General features: G+C 43.3%; 1 protein-coding gene across 2 annotated transcripts; it reads left to right on the top strand.

Annotated features, from left to right (window-relative positions):
- Positions 1-1,587: 1,587 nt before the first annotated feature.
- On the top strand, positions 1,588-26,974 carry atp8b5a (ATPase phospholipid transporting 8B5a). Of its 2 annotated transcripts, none has more exons than XM_048244163.1 (28): positions 1,588-2,219; positions 8,909-8,983; positions 9,383-9,441; positions 10,638-10,751; positions 11,801-11,899; positions 13,276-13,337; positions 13,585-13,657; positions 13,850-13,920; positions 14,537-14,619; positions 14,924-15,082; positions 16,084-16,172; positions 16,308-16,501; positions 16,909-17,117; positions 17,389-17,432; positions 17,517-17,682; positions 17,858-18,046; positions 18,293-18,408; positions 18,696-18,860; positions 19,050-19,161; positions 20,070-20,175; positions 20,732-20,867; positions 21,684-21,867; positions 22,784-23,007; positions 23,230-23,313; positions 23,508-23,753; positions 24,033-24,171; positions 24,427-24,557; positions 24,965-26,974. In XM_048244163.1, exons 2-28 carry the CDS (start codon positions 8,941-8,943, stop codon positions 25,283-25,285), a joined length of 3,618 nt encoding a protein of 1,205 aa, XP_048100120.1. In that variant the 5' UTR covers positions 1,588-2,219; positions 8,909-8,940; the 3' UTR covers positions 25,286-26,974. The 2 variants fall into 2 exon arrangements, with proteins under 2 accessions (XP_048100120.1, XP_048100121.1); XM_048244164.1 differs by lacking the exon at positions 1,588-2,219 and adding an exon at positions 6,179-6,253.
- Positions 26,975-27,302: the final 328 nt, after the last annotated feature.

The raw sequence follows: 27,302 nt of genomic DNA, 5'->3' as shown, positions 1-27,302 counted from the left end.
TGAAGCTTGAAGCTTGAAGACCCTTGGAAAGGGGCAACATTTCACAAACCTGTTGTAAATCTAAACACAAAAATAAACTCTTAAATAAAAGTCTTGTCTCCATTCCAGTCAGTGTCACAGTGAGCTGGACACTCTTGTCTGTTTGAACATCTCTCTGACTCCTGCCTTGGCTGACCTGGGCCTTGTCTCCCGTATGCTGTAGTAAAGAGCTCAGTGGTGTCGCTCTGCCTCCAGGGCATCTTAGGTGGATCTTGTCTAGTAAGTGGCAGAGTGGAGGTGTTCGTAACAGGAGACCTTACTGTACTCCCCTACTCCACAGACAGGGTTGGAGCTGGATCGCATTCCCCCTGTCCCGCTCCGCTCAGCTCACTGGCTCACTCGACACAGACATGTTTATACAGCGCGGCAATGAATGCAGTTTTAATGGTTGGCTGCCCGTGCGAGACACCAGCGGTGTGAGTGGGTAGACTTCCTAATTTGTCATTTTGTCTGGCCGTTTATCTTGCCCCACACAGGTTGTGATAAGCCCGGCTCACCCGTGATTCCCTTCCTGGGGTGCAGAGTGTGATTATTAACCAGCAAAACCCCCTGGCAGTTTAGCCATTCAACAACCTCTCTCTCTCTCTCTCTATCCCACATTACAGTCTCTCTCGGTAGGGACCTGATCAGCATTGCTAACAGGACTGGACACTACACTACAGGATCAGGTTGGGGTCACTGGAGCTTGATGAGAACCATTTAGGCCCAGACCCAGAGACAGGTATGCTATAGTTGGGTGGTGGAACCACACACAAAGGACCGCTGTATGTGTAGCAGATGTTCAGACCCACACAGCAGGATGTTTGTGGGTACACTGCTGTAGGTAATGGTTTACGGGCCAGTGTGCTGTGGTGAGTTAGTTGTGTTTTTTTTTTTTATTTCAGTACTATATTGGCGAACGTTAGAGGGCTGGGAGTTCAGAAAATCTAGTTTTCCTTAACTGTAAGAGCTTCAAACCTTTCTCTGTAAAAAAAGACAAGTTTAAAAGAATGTTACAAATAAACTTTTCTGCCCTGTGTATATGGGAAAATACGCCCACAGAACATATAAACAAAGTTTGCCAATTTTACTAACAGTGAGATCTTTTGGATTTAAGAGTAAAGATAACAGCTGTCACACTCTGGAACACTTCTCCTTGGATAAGATATAGAGAGTATGGCAACCTTTTGTAAACAGAGAAACATTCAACACATGTCTGCTCACAGAAGTCAACAGGGACCCGAGATTCAGATATCAGTGTGATATTTGTGAAGCTGACACACTATTTGAAGTGTCAGAATGCGCTTGTGTCTGAGTGAGTGTCTTCCGGGACAAAGGAATTTGTCTAAAATTCCTCTTGGGGCAGTGATTGTAGACCACTGTGATTTGTTGTTAATGACATAATACACATTGTGCATTGTGTGTGTGTGTGCGTGTATGTGTGTGTGTGCGTGTGTGTGTGTGTGTGCGTGTGCGTGTGCGTGTGTGTGTGTGTGCGTGTGCGTGTGCGCGTGTGTGTGCGTGTGTGTGTGTGTTTGTTGTTTTCAGTAATATAGGATAACGGACAGCAGGAGTGAGTGTGAGTTGTTTCAATTCAGACCCATGTTGGAGAAAAGCGTAGAGAGAAAAAAAAAGAAAAGAGCCTTGTTTCCTTTTTTGGTGAGCAGGAAATTGATACTTTAGAGCAGCGAGGGAGAGAGTGGGGGAGACGAGAGAGAGAGAATTTCTCCCTCCGACTGAACAAAGGACCAGTAAGTAGAAGCAGAAGAAAGGAGGAGAGTCCAACACCGTCCAGCGTAGAAAGAGTTTGAGTGGGTCAGAAAAGGAAGGAGAAAGAAAGAGAGGAGAGAGAGAAAGAGAGAGAGAAAAGAAAGAGAGTGTGTGAGTAGGGTCCCGCCCCATTCCGTTGTTTATCATGAGTGAGTGAGTGAGTGAGTTTGAGTGCATGCCAAGTCCACCTCTACAGCCCAGCATGAGAGAAGGACAGTAGTAGAGGGAGAGAGAAAGAGAGAGGGACATTGAAGAGAGTGTGTGAGAAGAGAAGAGAGAGAGAGAGAGAGAGAGAGAGAGAGAGGGAGAGAGAGAATGAGAGAGGAGGGCACGGAGCAGGAGAGGAGGAAGCGCTGGTGATTTGCCTCAGAGGACCGGCGGAAGATCAGCAGAGGGCACACCGTGCTGCCCAGGGGAGAGTGGACACGAGGGTAGGAGCCAATCATCAATCTCAGAGTGGATGGCAGAATGTTTATGTTGCGTGTGTGTGTGTGTGTGTGTGTGTGTGTGCATGTGCGTGTGTGTGTGTGTGCTTGTGCGCATGTGGGCACGCCCGTATATGTTACTGTACGTGTTTGTATGTGTATGTGTGTGTGTGTGTGTGTGTGTGTCAATCACCAATCTTAGATCTGATGGTAGAAAGGGGCCAAGGTCAAGTATGGGAGAGGGGCAGGGGAGACAGTTTGGACAGGGAGGAGTTTGGGGGTGGGCTACAAAAGTCAAGGGGAAGAGTAGTAGTGTAAAGTAGTAGTGTGTGTGTTTTTGTGTTGCATGTTTGAGTGTGTGTGTGTGTGTGTGTATACTGTGTATCTCTGTGTGTGTTTGTGTGTGTGTGTGTGTGTGTGTATATCTGTGTGTGTGTGTGTGTGTGTGTTCCGCGACCCCCACCCCCACCTCTTACCCCTCTCTTCTGGAGGCTGTTTAAAGGCCAGGGTGGAAAAAGTGAAAGTTTGGTCTGGAGGGTTTGCTGTAAGGGGATCATATTTCTAGGGGCATGCAAGCAAGATTTGGGGAAAAGTTAGAACCAACCCAATACATTACCAGACTTATTGACGGTGACAAACTCAAGAGTTACTGACTGTGTTCGCATTCTTCACTCTTTTCACTGCATTTTAGAGATGTTTTGTTAGTGTAGAATGTGCTTACGTTCACTTTTTAGCAATGAAAAACAGCATCCATTTACAGTACATTTAATGGAGTATTCAGTTGCTATGAAGCAATTGTGCGTCAAAGCTTGTGGAGAAGCATGGAATTTAAATAAAGTGTTACTTTCCAGTGTTTTGTCTTGACTTCTCTATAGCTAAGGTTTGAGCTCAGATGTTTATGTGTGATGAAGGATGACCTTCACATGTTCTGGTGTCTCTCAAATGACCCCAAACTCCATGACTGACTGCCACCCCACCACTAACATATAAATTATGTAACATCTGTACACAGGGTTGTGACCATGATGGATTCAGTTTTATAATTTACCAACCAACTATTGTTTATGAATGAATAATTCAGCGGCCAATCAAAACGACATGGGTTTCTGGGTAAAGTGAGAGGACTGCCATCCAGACTGGAGATATGCGGAGCTGACTTTCTAAAGATCACCTTAATTATTCAACAGTCAGTCCCTGGCGGGTACTTTCCGAGCATCTCTTTTCTGATTTCAGATGTTTTTTCTTTCGTGCCCCACTTTGAATACGGAAAAAGCTAAGTTTAAAAATAGACGGATAGGGTTGTCACGACTGGCCCTCAATTTCCTGCATTACTGTAGGTCCAGTCCAGGGATGTGCTTGTGTTAAACAGATTAACGTCAGTGGAGCCGAGTCCTCCGCTGCCTCTGCGCACTGCCTGCTGGGAGGGGTGGGCCATCACAGGGGGGACAGGCTGAGGGGGCCTGGACTGGACATGCTGCCCGTAAGCAGCGCTCGTAAAAAATCCAGATGCTGGGCACTGGGTGGCTGCCATCTTTCCCAACACTCAAACGGACTGCCACCACACCCTGTCTGATGAAACTGCGGAGCAAGCAGCAGCCGTGTGAGTGAGGCACTCGTTTTGGTTCTTCTTTAAGGTCAGTGAATGGAACAAGACCATGATGGAGACCAACGTGTGAGCTCCATTGAGAGGGATTACAGATGAACACATATTGAAAGACCTGTATCTGCATACAGACATGTGGAGATGTGTTGCACTTCACACTGACAGACCGCACCGTAAGGTCAGAGAGACTACTGACCGACTGAGGAGCCAGAATGGCAAGATTCATGATTTTATTAAAATCCCTATTAGCTGATAATGAACATCAACCTACTCTTCATGGGGTCCGTTAAGTGCTTCAGTTCCTCTTTTCCTCATGGGAATGCATGCTCTGTCCACTGAAGGCCTGCACAGAGGGTAGCCAGTTCCTCTTCCCCCTCACTCCCGTCTTTTCATTCGTCTGTTTGTCGTTTCGATGTTATTTACAAACAGACTTCTCAGGAAGAGCTATGGCACTAATGAACACCACATCCTGCTCATGGCCTCCCTCTCATGTTACAGTATGTCCACAATAACAATGGGCAGTATCGTCTCCACACCAGTCAGATTTAAGAATAGCCTAACTGTCTGACTAGGCAACTCATAATCTCGTCGATATTGAGTTGATCAGCCAAGTCATCTTCTGTCTGTGAAGGATGTGTTTGCGTGTCCAGGGGTAGTGTTTCTGGCCATGAGAACAATACTTTTGTCAATGAGCTGTCAACATGCATTCACTGATGGTTCAACAGCATTTCCCTTCGACATTTTTTTAAATTGAACCACCGCGATCAAGCGATGGAAGGTCCCAAATCCCTAAGTATTTGTGACTGACCAGATTATTTCCAAAATGAGGTATTCTTTTATGTTTCACCACTTCACGTGAATATTGAATATTGTTTTTAAATTTCTGTGCTTTTGCAGTTGGTCCCAACGTAATTGTTTTTCCTTTCCTCTGAATGGCAACCCCTCTCTCTCGACAACTTCCATGTATTGTTGCCAATCAGCAGTCCATCATCCTGTAATGGTCTTAGTCGTTTTCACAGAGTTTCTCCCCACTCTGGCTGTAGGGCGATAGCATCACATTTGTAAGGTTTAGCAAATGGCTGCATCAAAAGCATTTTAAAGCCTCGCGGATCACAAACCCATGATATGGCAGCTCCCACAACAATGAACTTTTGATCTTTCTTTGCCAGTTTGTAAGTTCAAATTCACGTCAGCTAAAAACCATATGCAGCGAAGCAACATTATGGGTACATGAACTATGGATTTTTTGCCTGCAGTCTTCTCTTTGGGAAAAATGTCCGAGGTAAATATTCCCTGTAAGTGTTGTATTTTGCTAAGCAACTCACTTCTGGGCTTTATGTGAGTCCTAATGACATTATGTTTTAAACAATGGGGAATTTTTCATTCATACATACCAATTGAGCCTGTATGTGGTCTTAATTGTGGTATTGTAATGTTGAAGCAATCACACACTAAGTGGGAAAAAATTACCATGTGTTCGTCTTGTGGCTTCAATATACTGTCTGTTTATGAAAAGCAGACTGTTTTGACCGGTCAGCCCTCATGACGCAGACATGCGTCTATGACAAACATTAAATCCTCCTCCACCTTATGTATGTGGTCTTCCTCCTCTGTGTGACAGTGGCCAGAGAGAGCATGGCTCTTGGCTCACAGAACTAATGTCATTACCTCCCCCAGGGTTGCTCAAGTGTGTGTGGCTACACACCATTGCTTAGGCCAGCCTCTGACAGACACCCTACATCAACCAGTCATTATGTCTCTGGCTTATGTCATTACCTAGCCTAGAAATCTAGACATTTGCTGCCAGGGCTAGTCATTACCCACAGCACTACTGAAAAACAGAAATCCCCAGTGGGCTTGCCAGAAATGTGGACTCACTCGTCCATGTAGTCCCCTTCCACACCAAACTCCACTTCACCATCGGTCTTAATTTTCCATCATTGCACAACATTTAGGTTAACACTTTTAGAAAAATAACGTTTATGTTTTTTATGGTTTTTAAAAATGCCGCAATAATCCCTTGGGCAGCATAGGCCTACACACCAGGCACCAAATAAACAGGCCATGCCAGTGGAGCCATGCAAAACACGGTGGGAAAAAACTACTGTGGATGTAAGACTGATTATTGCTGCAGATGTACTTCATGTTCCGAGTCATTGGAGGCACTCATAGTGAACTACTGCCAGACTAGTTCTCCTTGGAGCCCTCAACCCCTCAAACCACCCCTCCCCGCAGAGTCCCCACACTTAGATGCCAACACCAGGAAGACTTCAGCCTCCAGAGCCTTGCTCGTGTTTCAACATGTCAGGAAGGAGGTTTAAAGAAAAGGCAGGCTTTTCCCCCATGAAAACAACAGCTATGTATGAGTCATGTAGCTGCTAGCTAGGCACTATCTCTGAAGGAGAAGCAGCTGTTATTTTCCCAGGATTCACCCAAGGTATGTAAGTGTAGACAGTGGTGACTGGCTGTAAATACATGAATCTTTTGAAACGTGTTCAAGTGAGTTTTAGAGAGTCAGCCTGTTGTTGGTGAAGCAATGAGTTCTTTTTATGGTAGTAGTTATGGTGGTATGTGTGGGTTTAGTCTTATTTCCTCTATTTCTCCCCTAAGGGGTCAGAATCTGTGTGTGGGTGGGGGTAGGGTAAAGGGAGGTACAAAATAACACAACATCTTACTGCAGTAACACAAGTATACTTTACTTACTATAGGCTGACCTAGTGTTCTTACTAGAGTAACATTAGTAATGCAACAATGGGGTCTAAAACTTGAGATACACGAGTAAGCTTCACAACTCAGACCTGAGTGGACTCACGCAGTGCACTGTTTTTTGGAATGACATACATCGACGTTCCCTGGGCTTGTAACACTGATCAACACCATCTTCTTCTTTCTGTCCAAATCCACACCCTTCCTCCATATTTCTTTTCTTCCTCCTTATTTGTTTGCTTTTTTCCCCCCAAACCCTTTTATCACTTTCAAATCCTTTTTGTGCTGCCATCTCTTCTCAGAGAGTCACTGTCTCTGTGAATGACTCGCAGCCCTGTCACTCGGGCAGCTTACACCAAGGTTGTGGAGGCAGCAGCAGTCCTCACTGACACCCACTTTCCACAGCTATCACTGCATCATGCATTCTTGCACATTAACTCACTGCTTCACTCCTCAGTTATGCCGGTATATATACATATTACATACATGAAAATCCATATTGCTATGTATATGTTCCATTTTATCTTTGGTAAACTGGCTGTATGTTAGACCCCTTGTTTATTTCAGCTGATCACACATCACACCTCCAACAGTGCTCATCAAGTACCATCTAAAATGTGGAGTGAGGGATTTAGCTAGAGCTTTTAAAAAAAACGCTGAGAGCTTTTCCTGTTCATCAGACTCACGACTGTGTGGCTTGTGTGGGAGACCTCCATTCATGTGGCACACACAGATGTGGCTATGTCTCAGTCAACTAAAACAAACAGGCTGTTCTGAAGGCCGTCTCAGACATAGGTCACAGCCGTAAATTCCCCAGCATGCTGTTGGCTGACAGCTTAAAGCCCTCAGTGTGACTGGAGAGGGGGTTAGATAGTGACTTTTTCTCATGGAGAGGTGACCAAGAGAAGCTCTGTTTGAGGTGTGTGTGTGTGTGTGTGTGTGTGTGTGTGTGTGTTTTTTTTTTTTTTTACTGTTTGCTCCAACCCCCTGCACGTTCTCAAACACACACACACACACACACACACACACACACACAACACATGTCGCAGTTATAAATAGACACAGAGGTGAAGTCACTGTCGATTCCCTGCCAGATGGGTGTGCTGAAAACTGCTGTTTCCTGCCTTGCTATTATCAATAGCACCTCCCATAGCTCAGTGTATCACATCACCAATCTCTCCTTTACATTCTCCTCAGCAGGCCTCATGGATTTCACTTTCTGTGTTTGTGTGTGTGTGTGTGTGTGTGTGTGTGTGTGTGTGTGTGTGCCAGCAGCTAGCTAACTACAGTAATATGTGTGTGTGTGACAGAAAGAGAGTGAGAGAGAGTGATATGAGAGAGATATGTCTGTGTTTTTGCGTTTAAACAAGCCTGTTTAGGTACATCATGCTGTGTCTACTGGTACCATCAGACTTGTAAACATTTACAAATGGCAATTTACCACTGCAAGAGGCTGCAGTGCATTCATGCTGCATTGGGGAATTAGATAAACTGATTCATTCTCACCAGTGCTGATAATCTCCCTTGAGTGCTGTTAGAGTCGTGTGCTTGATGTCACACAGACTGGGCTTGAAGGTTTGCCCTTTAGGAAGTGTCTGCTTTCTAAGGGCGTCCCACGAATGACTTAACACTTTCCCAGATGCAGTGCACTTCAACCAGCCTCCACCCAGCCTTCACTGACATCTAATTCAGTCGGTCTTTGTTTTTGTGTTAATTGTTTGTGGGAAAAGACAGTGGCAGCTGTAATGTGTGATAAGTGTCATGGACCACTGATGTAGCTATAATGGAATGTTGATAATGTGATTAGTGTCGTGTTTTACTCTTTGTTTTTTTCTATTTGACAATTTTTTGTGAGTGTTATGCCATTTCAGTTTGCTGGTCGAAGCTAAACCCATTTACTGATAAAGATGGTGACCCTGTGCTACCGGCGTTTGACAGGCTTTGGATAAGATCGATGAAGGAAGTGAAATTGTTTTGAGTATTGTGAAACGTGTGGGCTCATTAAAAGATTTAAAACTCTGACATCAATTATGTTACATAGAAGATAAACTAAGGAAAATAGCTGGCTAACTGAATATAAATGTTTCTATAGAGGCTCAGAATGCATTATATGCCATTAATACAATTAAATCAAATATTGAAACACAATAGGTATTAATCCAATCTTATATTGATCTGCTGAAGTGATAAAAATGACGATACGTACATTATTTCCACCTCTGCTGAATGGTTATGAGCCTCGGTATGCTTACTGTACCCTGTGAATACCCTGGGGAATGTCAGAAGACTGATGGGGCTTTAGTAATGACTGTGTAAGTGGTTTCTATAATGGTCTGTTTCCAGCACAGCGGTGCACTTCTCATCTTTGATGTCTTTTCTTTTACAGATGCAGTGAGTAAATGAGTGCAAAGTGCAGCCATGTCGTTCTTTGGCCTGGATTGTGTGAGGAAGAGAGAAAGAGGTAAGGACAGAGGAGGTGTTTCTTTCTCCTCCCCTCTCCTCTCAGCTCTCTGTGTGTTTCTTTCTCCTCCTCTCTCCTCTCAGCTCTCTGTGTGTTTCTTTCTCCTCCTCTCTCCTCTCAGCTCTCTGTGTGTTTCTATCGTCCTCATTTGGACAGTATTTCACCATTTTCTATATTTCCTTTCAGTGTAACATAAGTATAGATGTGTTGGGCAATCCAATAGGTACATGTGTTCCTAAAGCAACTCTGAAATATAAGTCACTTAAGTCCAAACAATAATTAATATACTTTCATTTAGCTATTGATGTTTTAGAAAATATCATATGAAACTACATTTCTCCTTGTAATAGTTGACATGGATATGAAATGATTTTTAACTGAGCTTTTGATGTGTTTCAGAGGAGGAAAGAAGATTGAAAGCCAACGACAGAGATTACAACCTGTCCTTTAAGTATGCGGTGCGTTCAAAAGATCACAACCTGTCCTTTAAGTACGCAGTGATTTCTGTACTGCAAGGCTGTTTTTTCCTTGATGTAAACCAGACACATACACATACACTACTCTGCATTCCTGCATACACATACACACTGACAGTACACACACACACACACACACACACACACACACACACACACAAACACACACACACACACACACACACACACACACACACACACACACACACAAACACTGTGATATGAAGGTGTCCTTGCTGTAAGGCCATGTGTCTGCATATGTCTAATAAATGTGTCTGCATATGTCTAGAATAAAACATAGGTCATCTCTTAACTATACATAATTGAGTATATATTATATACCGGTAGTCAAAGGTTATGCAGTCAAAGAAGACCAGTCAAGAGAGTTTCTGAGCAATAGCATGCACTCATGTACTATATGTAGCCAAAGCACTCCTGAGCTGTAAATGTTTGACATTTTTCTTATACACTAAGGCTTAGACATATGGAGAGATGAGGCAGTTCCATTTTTTATCTGTTATATTCTTACCTCTGCCAAAGAGGTTATGGTTTTTATTTTGTTGTTTTTTGTAGGTTTAATTGTCTGTTGGCCCGATTACATAAACACTACTAGGCTGATTAGGACTGATTTTCATGACACTTGGTGAAGTGGTGTAGTAAGATGGGCCAAAGGACAAATCATTATATATTAGAAAGGATCCAGAACAAACAAGAGATCCAGGATTTTATTTAACTTTTTCTAGTTTTGTGAGAAATGACGTCTTCCATCTCCGAGTGCCTTCTAGTTCACTAATGTGATTAGATTGATTAAGTTCTCTATTTCTGTTTTAGTACAGCTCAATATTTTAAACTACTGTCTTTTTCTCTCTCTCTTTCTCTCTCTCTCTCACACACACACACACACACACACACACACACACACACACACACACACACACACACACACACACACACACACACACACAGAGACTCTCCTTATTCTCCACTTGTTGAGGTTTCTGATGAACTTCCTTGTTCTGTGTCGGGAAACAAGAGAAATATTGAAATATTGTACTTATTTGGTTAAATATTTATACCCGGTGGATATATTTTACAGACACGGATGCATTTTTTATTGCAATGATTAAATATTGTACACTAAACGTTGATTAATATTTAATTTCTCCTCCCTACCTCAGACCAATGCCATCAAGACCTCAAAGTATAACGCCATCACCTTTCTGCCTCTCAACCTCTTTGAGCAGTTCCAAAGGATAGCCAACGCCTACTTTCTGTTCTTACTCGTTCTACAGGTGAGTTACTGGTAACACCAACACAGTCTTTTCTCATTTATATAATGTGTCCTCTAACAAGACATCTTCTGGGAATTTCAATTTGCTTTTGCTTTTGCTTTGTCTCGCAGGGAACTAGTGGGGTAGGACGAGACAGATATACCATGGTCAGAGTCAATACAAATACAATATTTGTAGGGTATTAAGGGTTTTGATATGGGGGGAATCAGAGTTTATCCTCTCACCAATTCAGTTTGCAGTTGCAGTTTTTGGTGGAAGATTGTTGACATTTGAGCTCCACGGCGAATCAAATGAAACCCCTCCCTTACGTGATTGGCTGGAATTGTTTATGGCTCGGTCCAAGCCCCTGTGATTGTTTCCCATGTGCAGCGCCAGAACTGTGTACCAACACCACCAGTTTATTTGAGCAGAGAGCTAGAGTAGCCACAATTCACTTAATAGGACAAAGGGTACATTGAATTAGAATGGCGGGCTCGGTCTGCACCTCTAAGTCCGTTTCTCTGTGTCCTATTCTTACCTTGGGTTTGGTATGGTGCCCAACCGACCTTGGCGGTGTTACGTAGCTGCATTGTTGTGCTATGACCATTGTTACTGTGTGAGTTCCCACATGAGAGTTTAGCTGTGAGAGTTTAATGATACCTGTAGCACAACAGACCTTCGAGATTACAGGTTTCTTCCCCGATCTTTCACTTTTGAGTAGCAGTAAACACATTTCTGAAAGCTAAACTCATTTCAAGAAGCTCAGTGGTTACTAGGCACCATGTGAGAAGAGAGAAATGGAGTCAGGCTTGAAGGAAGTGAGAGTGTTACTTCAGGATGTTGCTTTATGGGTCCCTTATAAATTCACAGTCAGTGGTATTGATGTCATAGGGTAAATATGACCTCTTTCAACTGCCTTGTTTTGCACCATGTGAAACAGAAGTGAAATGTTTTATTTATTAACAGTGACAGTAACAGCAAAGATTCTATAGTTAACTTTATCAACCGTCTCTGGTAACAGTGCTTCTTTTTCACCTGTTGCTTCCCAAATGCATGCCTGTTTTCCTCAGGTGATTCCTGCCATCTCGTCACTATCATGGTTCACCACCGTGGTGCCCCTGATCCTAGTGCTGTTTGTGACAGCAGCCAAAGATGCTATAGATGACATTGTGAGTACCTGTGCAGTTGAATTGGGTGCATCTACTATAAGCTGCTGTGCTGTAGGTCGGGCTCATTTTTGAATGCTCACTGTTCAGCCAGAAGCCTGAGTGCTTGGGAACGATCCATGCCTCCTGCTAGCAGTTGAGTAATGATAAGTTATGATCTGGGTGACATTTAGTGAAGTGTTTTTTTTTTTGACTGACAAACTACGACGTTCCACAAGCACATCTCCATGAAGTGCAGTATGGCACTGTGGATGATGACATTTTTGTTTAGAAATAGGTGTTTTTGTCATTCCCATGCTACTGTTTAGGCTCTCAACAATGTCTTCTTCTTGTCTACTGTTGCTGTGTTCATGTTTTTGTGTCTTTTCCCCCAGCTCTCTCTCTCTCTCTCTCTCTCTCTCTCTCTCTGTATTATCTACTCCTGTTTTAGTTGTTTGCATAGAGATAGGATTGAGAGAGTTGTGGCAGAGGGGCACTAGAGAGCCTGTAATAAGACACAACAAACTATTCTCAGATATCTGTTTTATTATTCTCAGAGTTTTATTTGGCATCAGGTCTTTGTTGTCACCAAGGTCTTTGTGGCTATTTAAATTAGTATTAGATAATCTTATTTTAGTTCAGAAATTGAGTTTGGTTATCAGATTGTGGACAGTTTTAACCCCATTGTGCTAGTTTATTTTCTCCTTTTGCTTTTGCCATACAGTCAAAACAAAATAGTGCGGTAGTAATGGAGCATGCCACACACTCAAACTCACACTCAAAAAATATAATGCGCTAATAGTAATGTGAATACAGAATAATGTGAATAATGTGATTTTTTATAGCATAGTTATCGAAAATTTATGTTTATACTTTCACATTATAGCTTAAAATGCTAAATCCCTGTTTAATGTGGTTGTGGAACATTACATTTGACAAATGGTAAATCATTGCTAAAATCTACACCCATCTGACACAACACACATCTGTTTTTAAATGGCACATCTGTGCATTTGGGAAAGGTCAGTGCTGTGAGCATCATGGAAAGATTAGGGAGAGGTAGAGGGTTGTTCCCTGAGACAGAAGCAGTCTTCCCTGCGCAGCAGCACACAAGCACAAGGGTCTTATTGTGCCTGCGTCTGGGCCTGGGGTGTGGTCTCACGGTCCTGGAAGTGAACCAGTTCCAAACACACACTGTGTAGGGGTTTTCACCTTCTCTGGCACATGTTTGTGGAAACATGTCTGCCAGCATTGCATGGGAGTGCGGCTGTGTTTTCATTGAGAATACCTTTGACGTTTTTGGAGAAAACAACTGTTATTTCTTGAAGTGCTTGCAGAGTGTGTGAGTGTGGTGGTGTTTTGTGCCTGTGTGGTTAAAAACTGTATCTGATCTTCCTCAGAATCGCCACAGAAGTGACAAGAAAGTGAACAACCGTAAAGTCCAAGTTCTCATCAATGGAGAGTAAGTTTGCACTATGCTCTCCTGTGGCCTGTGTAATGGCTTTCCCCCCAATCCTTCATAGTTTAAATATAGCTTGCAACAATGTGTTTTTAGGCTGTTGTTTGTAGTATTTCAGTGTGTGGTTTGTGGCTGAGTTTGTCAACACATTGTTATTTACACATCTGTGTCATGTCCAGTGAACTGTTTAATTATCTGTCATCTAACTGTTATCTTCCCTAATCATCCTTCTCTTTCCTTCTCTCCAAAGACTCCGTAGTGAAAAATGGTTGGATGTGCAAGTGGGAGACATTATCAAACTAGAAAACAACCAGTTTGTGACGGTAAGATATACTAAGAGTTCCTCTGACAGGATGTATGATCTGATTAATCTCCGCATCATTTCCTGTTTTAAGCAGTGATCTCAAATCATAGTGTTGGCCCTCCTTTTTGACTCCATATATGGTCATGTGTGAGGTCCTGACTCTGGTTCCTAATGTTTTTAACATGTTTGTTTCTCTCTGTGAAATTTACAGGCAGACCTGCTCCTTCTGTCAAGTAGTGAGCCTCTCAACCTGGTCTACATAGAGACTGCAGAACTAGATGGGTGTGTGTGTGTGTGTGTCTGTGTGTTTGTGTTTGTGTGTGTGTCAGTCAGCCAACCAATATATGCGGCTGTTATTTAAGCAACACACTGCAGGGTTATTTGTGCCTTAAAACGGCTTCAACCGGCTAGTAACGGCTTTAAACTCATTTTGAGGATGCATTGATTTATAATAGGCAGAATGTCATCTCTCTCTGCTGATGTGCACCCAAAACCACTAGTACTCTTGTTCAATGCAGGAACATAACCCTTTCGTCACATGTTGACGCATTGGGTACATGCTTCTTGGTAAATGGTTGTTATTTGGGGTAGATCAGTATGTGGTCTGTGACTGAATTTGTCAAAACGTTGTTGCTGTCATCAACATAATGTATTTGCACATCTGTGTCATATCCCAGTATAATGCAAATTGACAACAAAGTGTATGAACTGCATATTCATATTTAAAAATATTAAGTGTGCCTGTGTGTGTGTGTGTGTGTGTGTGTGTGTGTGTGTGTGTGTGTGTGTGTGTGTCTGTCTGTATGTCTGGGTGTTTATATGTCTGTATTTATGTGCATTGTGGTATTTGTGGATGACTGTGTTGAGTGTAATAACCATTCCATGTGTGTTTTCCTAGCGAGACTAATCTTAAGGTGAAGCAAGCTCTCACAGTCACAGGGGACATGGGAGACAGCGTGACAGCCCTGGCTGCCTTCAATGGTGATTAGTGAATGAAAACCTCATGAAAACGGGAACGGGGACAGATATTCAAGGAAGTGATGAGATTGTATTGCATGACCTAGCAGGGACTGTTGAGGATTGAGCAAGCATGGTATCATGGTTGGATTGGGTAACCATGTGTTCAGTGTGCCGCCCACCCAGACTTTAATTCGCTTTTAAAGTAATCCATTGAAGTATTAGAATATGACAAATTCAAGACAACTGAGTCTTAAATTTGTCCCCCTCTGATTATGCCGATCCAAATGTTAGTTTGCATAACGCCCCTGCGTGTCACCCTGTTCAGGTGAAGTGCGCTGTGAGCCTCCCAACAACCGACTGGACCGCTTCACGGGGACTCTGAGCTTTGCAGGGCAGAAGTATCCTCTGGACAACGAGAAGGTCCTGCTGAGGGGATGCACTCTCAGGAACACTGAGTGGTGCTTTGGCCTGGTCATCTTCGGAGGTCAGCCCCATACTTACTGTTGTTTTTATTCTCCCTTTGGTCAATAGCTTTCGCCCTCTGCTGGTGGGAAGTGGTGCTACACACTGAAACCCGGCTGTTCACCGAGGCCTGTAATATGTTGCACAAAGGCTGTATTTTGTTGTAAGCCAAACATATTGTAGCTGTGACAACATCTGTGACAACAAAAAACAACTTTTTTGTTTTTTTCTCTTTCAACCGAGCAAAGTAAAAACAGAAAGTGATTAAACAAAGAAAGCTCTCAAAGTCTTCTGACTCATCTTGTGCATTTTATTCAAATACATGTGCAGTGACATGCCCCCAATGGTAAGTGCAATCTATGGGGTCAATATGTCCAAAACAGTGTAAGCAGTTAAGCATGCAAATACAGAGGTGGTGTTGAGCCGTGCAAAACTCATTTCATGGGTGGTTGCTCTAAAATGACTCGCCTGGAATTTAAAGTGTGACCTGCAATCTGATAATTTCTGCAAGACACACCACATTAAACAAGATTGTTAGAGTCAGTTTACAGCTTCAGCACCTTAGAGCTTTGGTGCCATCACCTACTGTACATAACATTTATTCATTTAGCTTTGGTGCCATCACCTACATAACATTTACTCATTTAGCTGATTCTTTTATCCAAAGTGACTTACACATGGAATGGACACCTTCCAAAGAATGAAGTTGAATACAGTACCCTTTGCATGCTTACTGGCAAATAGCAGTAAACTATGAAATGGATCTGTTGTGATGGTATCCTGCACCCTGCTGCAAACAGTGCCATGGCTGTCTGGAGCCAGATGTGCATTGTTTGCTGTATCCTGCGTTATGTTGTATGGTATTAATTTGGCTCGGTTGTGGAAGTCCCCAACCAATAGCACAAGGAATGTCATATCTTTCCTGTGTATACTCACTGTAGTTAAAAATACAGTTTACAAACATGATTGTTTCAGACTGTTCCAGGCTCTGCCTCGAAGTAGTGCTATTTCTGTCTGTTTCAGGCCAAGAGACCAAGCTGATGCAGAACTGTGGGAAAACCACGTTCAAGAGGACCAGTATTGACCGGCTCATGAACCAACTGGTGCTCTGTGTAAGTTAACTCAGTACTCACAGGCTGTCACCTTGCTGCTCTCACCTTACATACTCTTCTTTCTAATACATTTTGGATGAAAGGTTCAGTTAAATGAATGAAGTCTTGTTGAATTACCCAAAAATGCTGGTTTAGATCTTTGGCTTCCTAGCCATCATGTGCGCCATCCTTGCCATTGGTAACTACATCTGGGAGCTAGAGGAGGGGTCAAAGTTCACAGTGTTCCTGCCCAGAGAGGAGGGAGTGGACGCAGCCTTCTCATCCTTCCTCACATTCTGGTCCTACGTCATCATCCTCAACACGGTGGTGCCCATATCCCTCTACGTCAGGTGTGTTTGACATGACAAGCATGGGAATGTGCTGCTGCTCTAGACCAGTAGCATCCACTTAAGCAATGGTTGTGTGAATACCTAAACCCACAGAATATATTCTGGTGTTCCTCTTTACCAGTTCACTGACAAACAATTATTTGTGATGCTTATAACATCCCCAAATTATTGACACGAGTTATCCAATTGCTGTGAAAGTAGCCTAGATGGTCACAATACAACTGAATAAACCAAAGCAAACTAAAACATGCTACTCACTTTTACGCGCCATCATGGTGAGATAACACAATCTAGGTTGTCTAACAAAAAATATGTGTGTGTGTGTGTGTGTGTGTGTGTGTGTGTGTGTGTGTGTGTGTGTGTGTGTGTGTGTGTGTGTGTGTGTGTGTGTGTGTGGTGTACATTAGCGTTGAGATCATTCGCCTGGGCAACAGCTTCTTCATCGAGTGGGACCGTAAGATGTACTACGAGCGCAGTGACACTCCGGCAGAGGCGCGCACCACCACTCTGAACGAGGAGCTGGGCCAGATCAAATACATCTTCTCCGACAAGACCGGCACCCTCACCCAGAACATCATGACCTTCAACAAGTGCTCCATCAACGCCAAATCTTATGGTGAGACGACACAGACGCTGTCTCATTCACACATATACACAGTCACACACACACACACACACACACACACACACACAAACACACACACAAACTCTCTCACACACACACACACACACAAGCTCTCTCTCTCTTTCACACACACACACACACACACACACACACACACACACACACCAAAATGAACAGAAACATACCCACAAAAACATACAGCTTCTGTTAACTTTTCTTATTATATGATGAAGTACAAAGTTTTCTTTATCACATGTTCCAGGTGATGTTATAGACTACTCTGGACAGAGACTGGAAATCACTGAGGTAAGGCTGCTGGAAAAGATACAACACACACTGTTTGTAGTACGTAGCCTTCGGTACTTACTTCCCCTGGCTGCCCTATTACAGGATATGGAGTCGGTGGACTTCTCGTTTAACCCGCTGGCTGACCCAAAGTTCCAGTTCTATGACCACAGCCTGGTGGAGGCGGTGAAGCTGGAGAACACTGAAGTCCACGCCTTCTTCCGCCTGCTCGCTCTATGCCACACCGTCATGGCCGAGGAGAAGAATGAGGGTATGTACAATATATACATGTGTGTGTGCGTGTGTGTGTGTGTGTGTGTGTGTGTGTGTGTGTGTGTGTGTTGTGTGCATGTAAACTGTTCCCAGACCTGTTGTTTAATGAGTAAGTGGTTTGGCTCACAAGTCCTTAGCTTTCATGTGTTTATCATGTCCATGCCCCTCCTTAGGAGATCTGCACTATCAGGCTCAGTCACCAGATGAGGGCGCTCTCGTCACTGCTGCCCGAAACTTTGGCTTTGTGTTCCGTTCTCGAACACCGGAGTCTGTGACCATCGTAGAAATGGGCACACAGAGGGTCTACGAGCTGCTGGCCATTCTGGACTTCAACAATGTGCGCAAACGAATGTCTGTCATTGGTTAGTGTTTGGGCATCTTAGCATACTGGATCAGGTTTTTATTTTACATAAAATGTACATTACAATGTGCATGATTATATATGTGGAGTACATCAAGGACAACAGTGGTATGCATTGTATCACCATAGGTTTGCTTTTGCCTTGCTTTATGTCAAGCAAGAAAGAAAGGAGGCAATTAGTCAATCAACCAATCAACCAATCAGTCAATTGATCGATTACTCATGCTGATTGTGTTTATCTGACCAGTGAGAAGTCCTGAGGGGAAGCTGTGTCTCTACTGTAAGGGTGCTGACACCATCATCTATGAGAGGCTCCATCAGTCCTGCAGCAAGCTAATGGACGTCACCACAGAGCACCTGAACGTGAGTGGCCAACAGGGGGAGACAGTGGAGTCTAACTTATGGGCCTTCAGATGATGTGCTGTTGGGAGAATCATTCAAGGCTGCTATAGCCATCTGGCTGCGTGCGTGCGTGCGTGCGTGCGTGCTTGCGTGCGTGCGTGTGTGCATGCATGCATCGGTCCTTAATAAAGTTAAATGTGTTTGTAGGATTCCATCTTGTCCCTATCTATTCTATAATAAATCTATAGATTTATTCTAGGTCTATTCCCTATGATAAAATTACTTTTTTTCCATTTTCTGTTCTTTAGGAGTTTGCAGGGGATGGGTTGAGAACTCTAGCTTTGGCATACAAGGACTTGGATGAGGCTTATTTTAAAGAATGGAAACAGCGCCATCATGAGGCAAGCACTGCACTGGAGGACCGTGAGGAGAAACTGGACAAGCTGTCTGAGGAGATAGAGAAAGACCTGATGGTAAGTGAGAGCTCTTTTGGACAGAGTGGTGCTGCTCATTGACTCTGTTGGACTCTATTTCATTTGTTTTGCATCTACCTCTGAGCTTCACTAGTGTTGTTATGTCACAACTGAGACACAAATGTGTGTGTGTGTGTGTGTGTGTGTGTGTGTGTGTGTGTGTGTGTGTGTGTGTGTGTCCTTGTGTAGCTTTTAGGGGCAACTGCCATTGAGGATAAGCTGCAGGATGGAGTGGCCCACACAATAGAACAGCTGGCAAAAGCAGACATTAAGATCTGGGTCCTGACTGGCGACAAACAAGGTAACGCTGGCAGACTCTGAGCATTCTGTAAATAGAACTGAGAAATCTCTGTATAGTCTTAATTGAAACCCTCAATTCAATTACGCTTAACAATAAGAGCTCAACTCCGTGGCCCTTAGATTGGAAAATCTAGTTATTTGATACATGTGAGCTGAAATGAAGTAATTGGTTTTCAAGAAAGTCTCAAGGAACACGGGAATGTTCTTGACCCATAGTTTGTGAAAAAGATAGTCCAAAAAGCAGGCAATTACTAAACACATGAACAAAACGCTAAAGTTAAAGTTGAAATTAGATTTGCTTGTAAATTCATTATAACTGTGGCACTGTGTGGAACTCTTTGATATGTCAAATGTGCTGCTATGCTAGTATGAGAAATTGGTCGCTTATTTTTATGACCAAACATTCATTATGGTTGAATTTTCTGTGTAAACAAATCTAATGAAAACTCAATTATTGTCCCTTTATGGGTAACATGACCTTTCTCTCTCTCCCTTTCTCTCTCTCCCTTTCTCTCTCTCCCTTTCTTTTTCTCTCTCTCCCTTTCTCTCTCTCTCTCCCTTTCTCTCTCTCCCTTTCTTTTCTCTCTCTCCCTTTCTCTCTCTCCCTTTCTTTCTCTCTCTCTCTTTCTCTCTCTCCCTTTCTTTTTCTCTCTCTCCTTTTCTCTCTCTCCCTTTCTCTCTCTCTCTCTTTCTCTCTCTCTTTCTCTCTCTCCCTTTCTTTTTCTCTCTCTCTCTCTCCATCTGTCTCTCTCCCTTCTCACACACATTCTGTCTCCGTCTTCCTTATTTTATCATTTCTTTCTCATTCTCATTTCTCTCTCTCTTTCTTTCTGGCTATTTCTCTCTCTCTCTCTCTCTGCCTCTCCTACCCCCCCCCTTTCTCTCTCTCTCTCCCTCTCCATCTTCCAGAGACGGCGGAGAACATTGGCTACTCGTGTAACATGCTGCGGGAGGAGATGAATGAGGTCTTTATCGTGGCAGCGCACTCTCCAGAGGCCGTGCGAGAGGAGCTCAGGTCGGTGAGAAGAAGACTTAACACAAAAGCTGACTCAGCACTTTTTTAGTTTTTGGCTTTCGCTCACGTCTGTTTCAATTACGTGAAAAAGTACGATGAAAGCACTACCTGTCTGAGCTCAAGGGATAGTTCAAGCAGTGTTGGCTCTGTGTATTAGAACTGTAAGAATTGACAATGGGTTGTTTCATTGTTAGTCTTGCTTTGACTGCCTTTCCCAGAATGCCTTGCTTGGTTGTTTTTTTGGGGGAAGAGGAGAAATAAGATTACTTAAATATAATAAATGTTTGAGTAAATGCTAGGGAGGCAGTCTCCGTCTGAACTTGTTTATCTGTGAATTCGTCATCTAATATCAAGAACCCCTCCTGTAGATTTCAAGGTTTACACTTCACAAGTGATCCTCCCCATGGGGCATATCACAGCAGGTTTCACCAGATCAAACTGAATGCCCGATTCAGATTCAGGGAAGGTTTTCCCTTAGTAAACACTCACTTACAGTAGGTTGTTGTGTGTCTGTTTTCAATGCTGCATTGAATTCATAAATGTTTATTCACAACAGGAAAGCAAGAACCACCATGAAGCCCGGTGCAGAAGATACGTTTGTCTCAAAAACAATTCTGGGAAACACACCTAAGATCGTCGCCGACGAAACCGTCAGTGGAGAATATGGGCTTGTCATCAATGGGCATAGTCTGGTGAGAGACAATTCAATTCCATAAGTGCGCTAACTCTTCTGTGGGTCCCCAGTTCATCTCCTTCTCTGTGGTCTCCGTGGTCCGTGTCTGTGGACTTGCCCAAAGGTGGGACACATGGGGCAAGTAGAGCGGCCATAATCCACAGAAGTTATGACACTGCCGATAGATAGATAGATAGATAGATAGATAGATAGATAGATAGATAGATAGATAGATATACTTTATTGATCCCTAGGGGAAATTCAAGGTCACAGTAGCATACAGACAACACACACACACACATTCAATGACAGCAGAAAAAGTAATTAAAAGTATATTTTATATAATATAAAAAACACAACTAAACAATAAGGACTGTAGAAGATAAAGAATATACTAAATATACAAAATACAAATTATACTAAATAAAACTTAATCAAAATCAATTCTAAAAAACAGTATCCACATAGTGAGTGAATAATCAATCAGGTGCACTTGCAATGACTGATGCAGGGACTGAGCCTGTGGTTCTCAGTGCATAAGGTAAGGTAAGGTGCTCTGTGTGAATGAGTGTCATGGTGAATGCCGAGCCCTTCATCAGAAAAATATTTCTCAGTTTGTGAAAATAATCCCATGGCTTTCCCTCATCTGGCTGACTCTAACTGCTTACTGCATATCACTGTCTGTATCTACCCCAGAGTGTTATTGCAATAGAGAATGTGGGTCTCAACTAACAGGGGCCTTGCTGCTTGAAAAATAAAAAAAACAGTATCAGGTAGTAGATCTTCTAAAATGCTCTGTTGTATTGGGAGTGTTGACATTTCGTATCACCTGCAGGCGTATGCCCTTGAGCCCAGCATGGAGGTGGAGTTCCTGCGAACCGCATGCATGTGCAAGACCATCATCTGCTGTCGAGTCACCCCCCTGCAGAAGGCTCAGGTGGTGGAGCTGGTCAAGAGATACAAAAGGGCAGTGACCTTGGCTATTGGAGATGGGGCCAACGACGTCAGTATGATTAAGGGTAAGGGACATGTGTGGTCTACATCTGCAGGCCTGTGTGTGTGTGTGTGTGTGTGTGTGTGTGTGTGTGTGTGTGTGTGTGTGTGTGTGTGTGTGTGTGTGTGTGTGTGTGTGTGTGTCCTTCAGCAATTGAGAATTTGAAAACTATAAACGGTGACTGATAGCAGCACTGATGAGACCAAGCTGAAATATATGCTCCTGGGTTTGTCATTTGTAATTACTTACATTCTCACAGATCGAATTTAAAAAGGAAAAAAGAATTTGATACACTAGGTCTACATTTATTTATTCTTACGTCCTCATCTAGCCTGTTACCCATTTCTCACTTCTCTTCTGCTGTTTGCCTATTTTTGTGTGCTGTAATGACACAGACATTTATATTCACTATCTTGCATTAAAAAGTGCTCTCTGTAGTTGTGAGTCACCTGGAACACTCCATTAGGGTTGTGACGGCACTCTTCCATATTGGTATTTGATACAGTGTCACACGTGGGACAAAATAGTGATACAAGAGAGCCGGCCTGGCCTCTTCACATCCTGTTGTTATATATAGGGCATTTTTGTATAAGTATAGTATAAGTATATATACTCTTTTGATCCTGTGAGGGAAATTTGGTCTCTGTATTTATCCCAATCCGTGAAACAACTCAGCACACAGTGAAGTGAAGCACACACTAATCCTGGCGCAGTGAGCTGCCTGCAACAACAGCGGCGCTCGGGGAGCAGTGAGGGGTTAGGTGCCTTGCTCAAGGGCACTTCAGCCATGCCTACTGGTCGGGGTTCGAAACGGCAACCCTCCGGTTACAAGTCCGAAGCGCTAACCAGTAGGCCACGCCTGCCCCAATTTTGAATGTTTTACATAAAAAAAATTCCACACAGCTCCTTTAAGTTCTTTTCCCTCCTATGTCTTGTTGAAGCTGCCCACATTGGCGTGGGCATCAGTGGTCAGGAGGGCATGCAGGCGGTGCTGGCGTCAGACTACTCCTTCGCCCAATTCCGCTTCCTGCAGCGCCTCCTGCTGGTCCACGGCCGCTGGTCCTACCTGCGCATGTGCAAGTTCCTGCGCTACTTCTTCTACAAGAACTTCACCTTCACCCTCGTCCACTTCTGGTACGCCTTCTTCTGCGGGTTCTCTGCCCAGGTGAGACGCCTCAAACACCATGTGAAGTTAGACAGTGTACTGTTAGCTTTGTTAATTTTGAAATTTTTGAATTTCCTTGAATTTGCCCTTTGGGGATCAATAAAGTATCTATCTATCTATCTATCTATCTATCTAAATACAAAATGTAAGCAGTTTTCTCTTATCAGGGCGGTTCATTGAAATTGAGTTACTGATTATTTGCCTGATGTTCTCTATTTACAGACAGTCTATAATGAATGGTTCATCACTCTCTTTAACCTGGTGTACACTGCCCTGCCAGTCTTGGGTATGAGTCTGTTTGACCAGGTAAGAGGAAATATTGGCATGGAAGTGACATAACGCAGTGTATAACGCATCAGTGGTTCAATATCTTTAGAAAAAAAACTGTAGAAAGCACTACAATCCGAGCAAAAAGAAGCAAGTACAGAGGTAGTTGAAGATGTCACGTAAAATGAAACCATCTGACCACACCCCCTGCCTTGACTCCTCTTTGTGAGCAGGACGTGAGTGACAGCTGGAGCTTTGAGTACCCCCAGCTGTATGTGCCGGGCCAGCTGAACCTGTACTTCAGCAAGACGGCCTTCGCCAAGTGCGTGCTGCACAGCTGCTACTGCTCACTAGTGCTCTTCTTCATCCCCTACGGTGCCATGTACGACACCGTCAGGGATGACGGGAGGGACGTGGCCGACTACCAGTCCTTTGCTGTGCTGGCGCAGACGTGTCTGCTCATAGCAGTGTGCATACAGGTGTGTGTGTGTGTGTGTGTTTATTTATGGGTGTTTGTGTGTTTATTTACATGTGTGTGTGTGTGTGTGTGTGTGTGTGTGTGTGTGTGTGTGTGCTCATTAACAGACCAAAATAAACACAATAAATGAACATAGAGAAATGTCACTGTCCGTATAAATTAAAACAGATTACAAAAGCTTTGTTGAACTCATGTTAATGCTTCTGTAATTGGTTTTCATTTTGCTTGTCCTCCTGGTGTCCCGCTTCACTGTCTGACACTCGCTTCCTGCCTTTACCAGCTGGGATTGGACATGTCTTACTGGACAGTGGTGAACCATGTGTTTGTCTGGGGCAGTTTAACCATGTACTTTGTGGTCACCTTTACCATGTACAGCAATGGCATGTACCTCGTCTTCACAGCGTCCTTCCCTTTTATTGGTGAGTTTGAGTTGGTCTCGCAAACTATAAAATTACATTTATTACATCTGAACAGGGTTAGTTATGTCATATGATTATGTCCTGTATCTCTACCCTGATATTCGGATTTATTATCTCGGATTTATGTCTCCTAGTTTTGAAATGTACCCACAGCCATTATTAGATGAGCATCCACTCTGTTTATTTCAACCACATCCATGTGTGTGTGTGTGTGTGTGTGTGTGTGTGTGTGTGTGTGTGTGTCCTAATTTTCAGGTTCTGCCAGGAACTCGTTACAGCAGCTGAACGTGTGGCTGACTATCCTGCTGACGTCTATCCTGTGTGTTCTGCCTGTGCTGACCTATCGGTTCCTGCTCATCCAGCTACAGCCCACCATCAATGACCGGGTAGGACACTCTGAGGCCCAGCACACACACCAGGCATTCACTGTAAACAAATCTTGTTGCTTTCACTAGTTATGTCAATGTGTAGTGTCAAGATTACTACATATTCTGAACTCTACATATTATATCGCTTCACCCTGCCAAAGCAACAAGATGACTTGACTGGGTTATGTTGAGTGCAATCATTTTTTTACCTAAAATACCAGTAAGTCCATAAAATACCAATTCTAACAAAGGTGTTTCATATACACATAAAACATTTTTATTGCTATTACTTACTGTGGCAAGAATTGTGGACTGACACAAAGTACTGGGTTTGAATGTGAAAGTAGTGGGTTATGAACCTGAATATCCATCACATTTTCCGTATAAGTGCTGATGCTTTGGAAATGTTATTGTATGGTTCTCAGGTGCGGCTGAAAGTCCTACAGGCCAAAGCAGCTCCACCGCCTCCACGGAGGCGCACCCGCATACGGCGCACCAGCACCCGCCGCTCCGGCTACGCCTTCTCGCACGTGCAGGGTTATGGCGACCTGGTGACATCACGACGCTACCTGCACCGGCCCGCCAAGCCCCGTTCCAGCGGCTTCACCCCGACCGGTCGCTCGCTGGTCTTCAACCCCACGGGCCGTTCGGCCGGCTACAGCCCGACCGGACACAACCAGAGCCCCAAGCAGGAAGTGGAGGCCACCTCTCTCCAGATGTACCGCACCAGGGACATGTCCTTCTGACACTGAGAGCACTGTGCTTGCAACCAACAACTACAGACGCTGCTTAACAAGCAGATCCTTCTGCAGCCTCATGCATTCAGATATCTCTATGGCATTCAGAACACACTATGTATGGTGCACATGCGCTACAGTACAATCAGTACATCATTGTTGAGTGCATTGTTGAGTGCAAAAGTGTGGACAGTGAATGACATATGGAGACAATGGGAGAATCATATTGTACTGAATATACTACTATGCATTTTTAGAATGCCACGCATCACTAACAGGAACCAAACACTTCCTCTGTTGTGGGGAAGAATACCAGACACAGTGCCTAGTTGGGCTGAGAAATTAAACATCCCACGATGCTGTAAGACCAGTTAGCAGACAAGAGAAAAGCATGATCCCAGTCCGTAGCTGCACCAGACTCCTTACTTGAATGCGGCTCACCTGCGTTTCAGGTATCACCGGAACACTACTGTCAGTGAGGACGTAGACATGGAGGCATGATGACCACTGCCATTGTATTTAGCATTTGGCACATGTTTAAATTTCTCAGCAAAGTAGCTGTGGCCTGGAAATATTGACCTGCCTTCAGCTGAAAGTGAGGACAACAAACTATTGATATATATATATATATATATATATATATAGAGAGAGAGAGAGAGAGAGATAAATCTGATCAGGTCATACCTTTTTAATTCCACTTTTGTTGAGATGGCACACTCATACAAACCACTTACATAAGGGTGTAGGCCTACGCCTCAAATAAAAATGTTTAATGGGTGATCAGCTGGCTTTTTTAACAAACAAACTCCAAAGAACAGACCTCAGAATGTAATGTTTATTTTGAAGTGACCACACACTTCATTTTTTACCATAAGGGAGTTTGCTAGAACATATGATGCAGTGTGGTCACAGTATATGTTGTTTACCACAGTGTATTCTGATTATCTCTACGTTGTCTACTGGTGCTGTATGTGGCCTGACTGGGACTAGCTGGTAGCCAGTATGTAGGCCTAAGGTTTGGTTGGCATAATGAAATACTAAGTGTTTAAATGTCACAAACAGTAATTTTTATAAGACCAAATTTATAAGACCAAATTTAACATACTTCTTGGCAAAACAAGAATTTTATAATAACTAAAATCAGGCTGTAGTGGAGCCCTTTTATGTATCAAGCATCTTTTATGTATCTTTCATGCCAGCTTAGTACAATGGAAATACTGGTCAACTCAACTTCAGCATAGATATTTCATCAAGGTTTCACCAACATGTAGCATCTCAGCCACTATGATACGCAATCCTGTTAACTAATAAAAGGGTCAAACACACTTGCTTCTCCTCCAAACCCTAGGACAGTTTCCATACACTAAAAGAGACCACTCTCAGCACTACATTTCTGTCTGAGAATGATTCTTTCTAGTATTGTATAGCACCCCTAGTGTATTGCTAGCCTCGTAAACCATACCCTTGACTCTTCTTTGGCAAAGTGAAGCAAAGTGAAATTGAGTGGAAGTACGTAAACGGGCGGAGCCAGGCTAGTGTATCGCAGCCCTTGTAAGAATTGAGTAGAAAGAGGGATAAAAATCATCTCTTGGTGTCACAATGAAAACAATGAGGAAAGATCCAGCCATGATGTTGTTAAAAATATTGATTTCTTCATGATGTTTTATTTCTTTTCAGAATAAATGAACTTCCCTTGAAGGTTGGATTTTTAGGGGTCCAAGCAGTGAAGCTATTGGATCCTTATTGTTTTTCTTCTGATTCTTCCTCATTATTATTTTTCAGCAGCAAAACACATAAAACATGAAACATACAGACACCAATTTTTCATCGTAGGTCCCAAATCTGTGTATGATCTCACAAAACTCAAATTTACGTTTTTGCTCATATCTCAGGAATTTTTAAAACATTCTTCCTTGAGAGCTATCACATCTAACCCAATTGTCCCCAAAAAACTTGAAAGTGAAACTAATCAATCTCCTCCAAAGCTGTTCATCTGAATCTCTCGTAATTTGGTACAAATCACCTA

Source organism: Alosa alosa, chromosome 5 (genome assembly GCF_017589495.1).
Source record: "Alosa alosa isolate M-15738 ecotype Scorff River chromosome 5, AALO_Geno_1.1, whole genome shotgun sequence".
In the NCBI taxonomy this organism is placed as follows: Eukaryota; Metazoa; Chordata; class Actinopteri; order Clupeiformes; family Clupeidae; genus Alosa; species Alosa alosa.
This window is presented reverse-complemented; position numbering and strand designations above follow the sequence as displayed.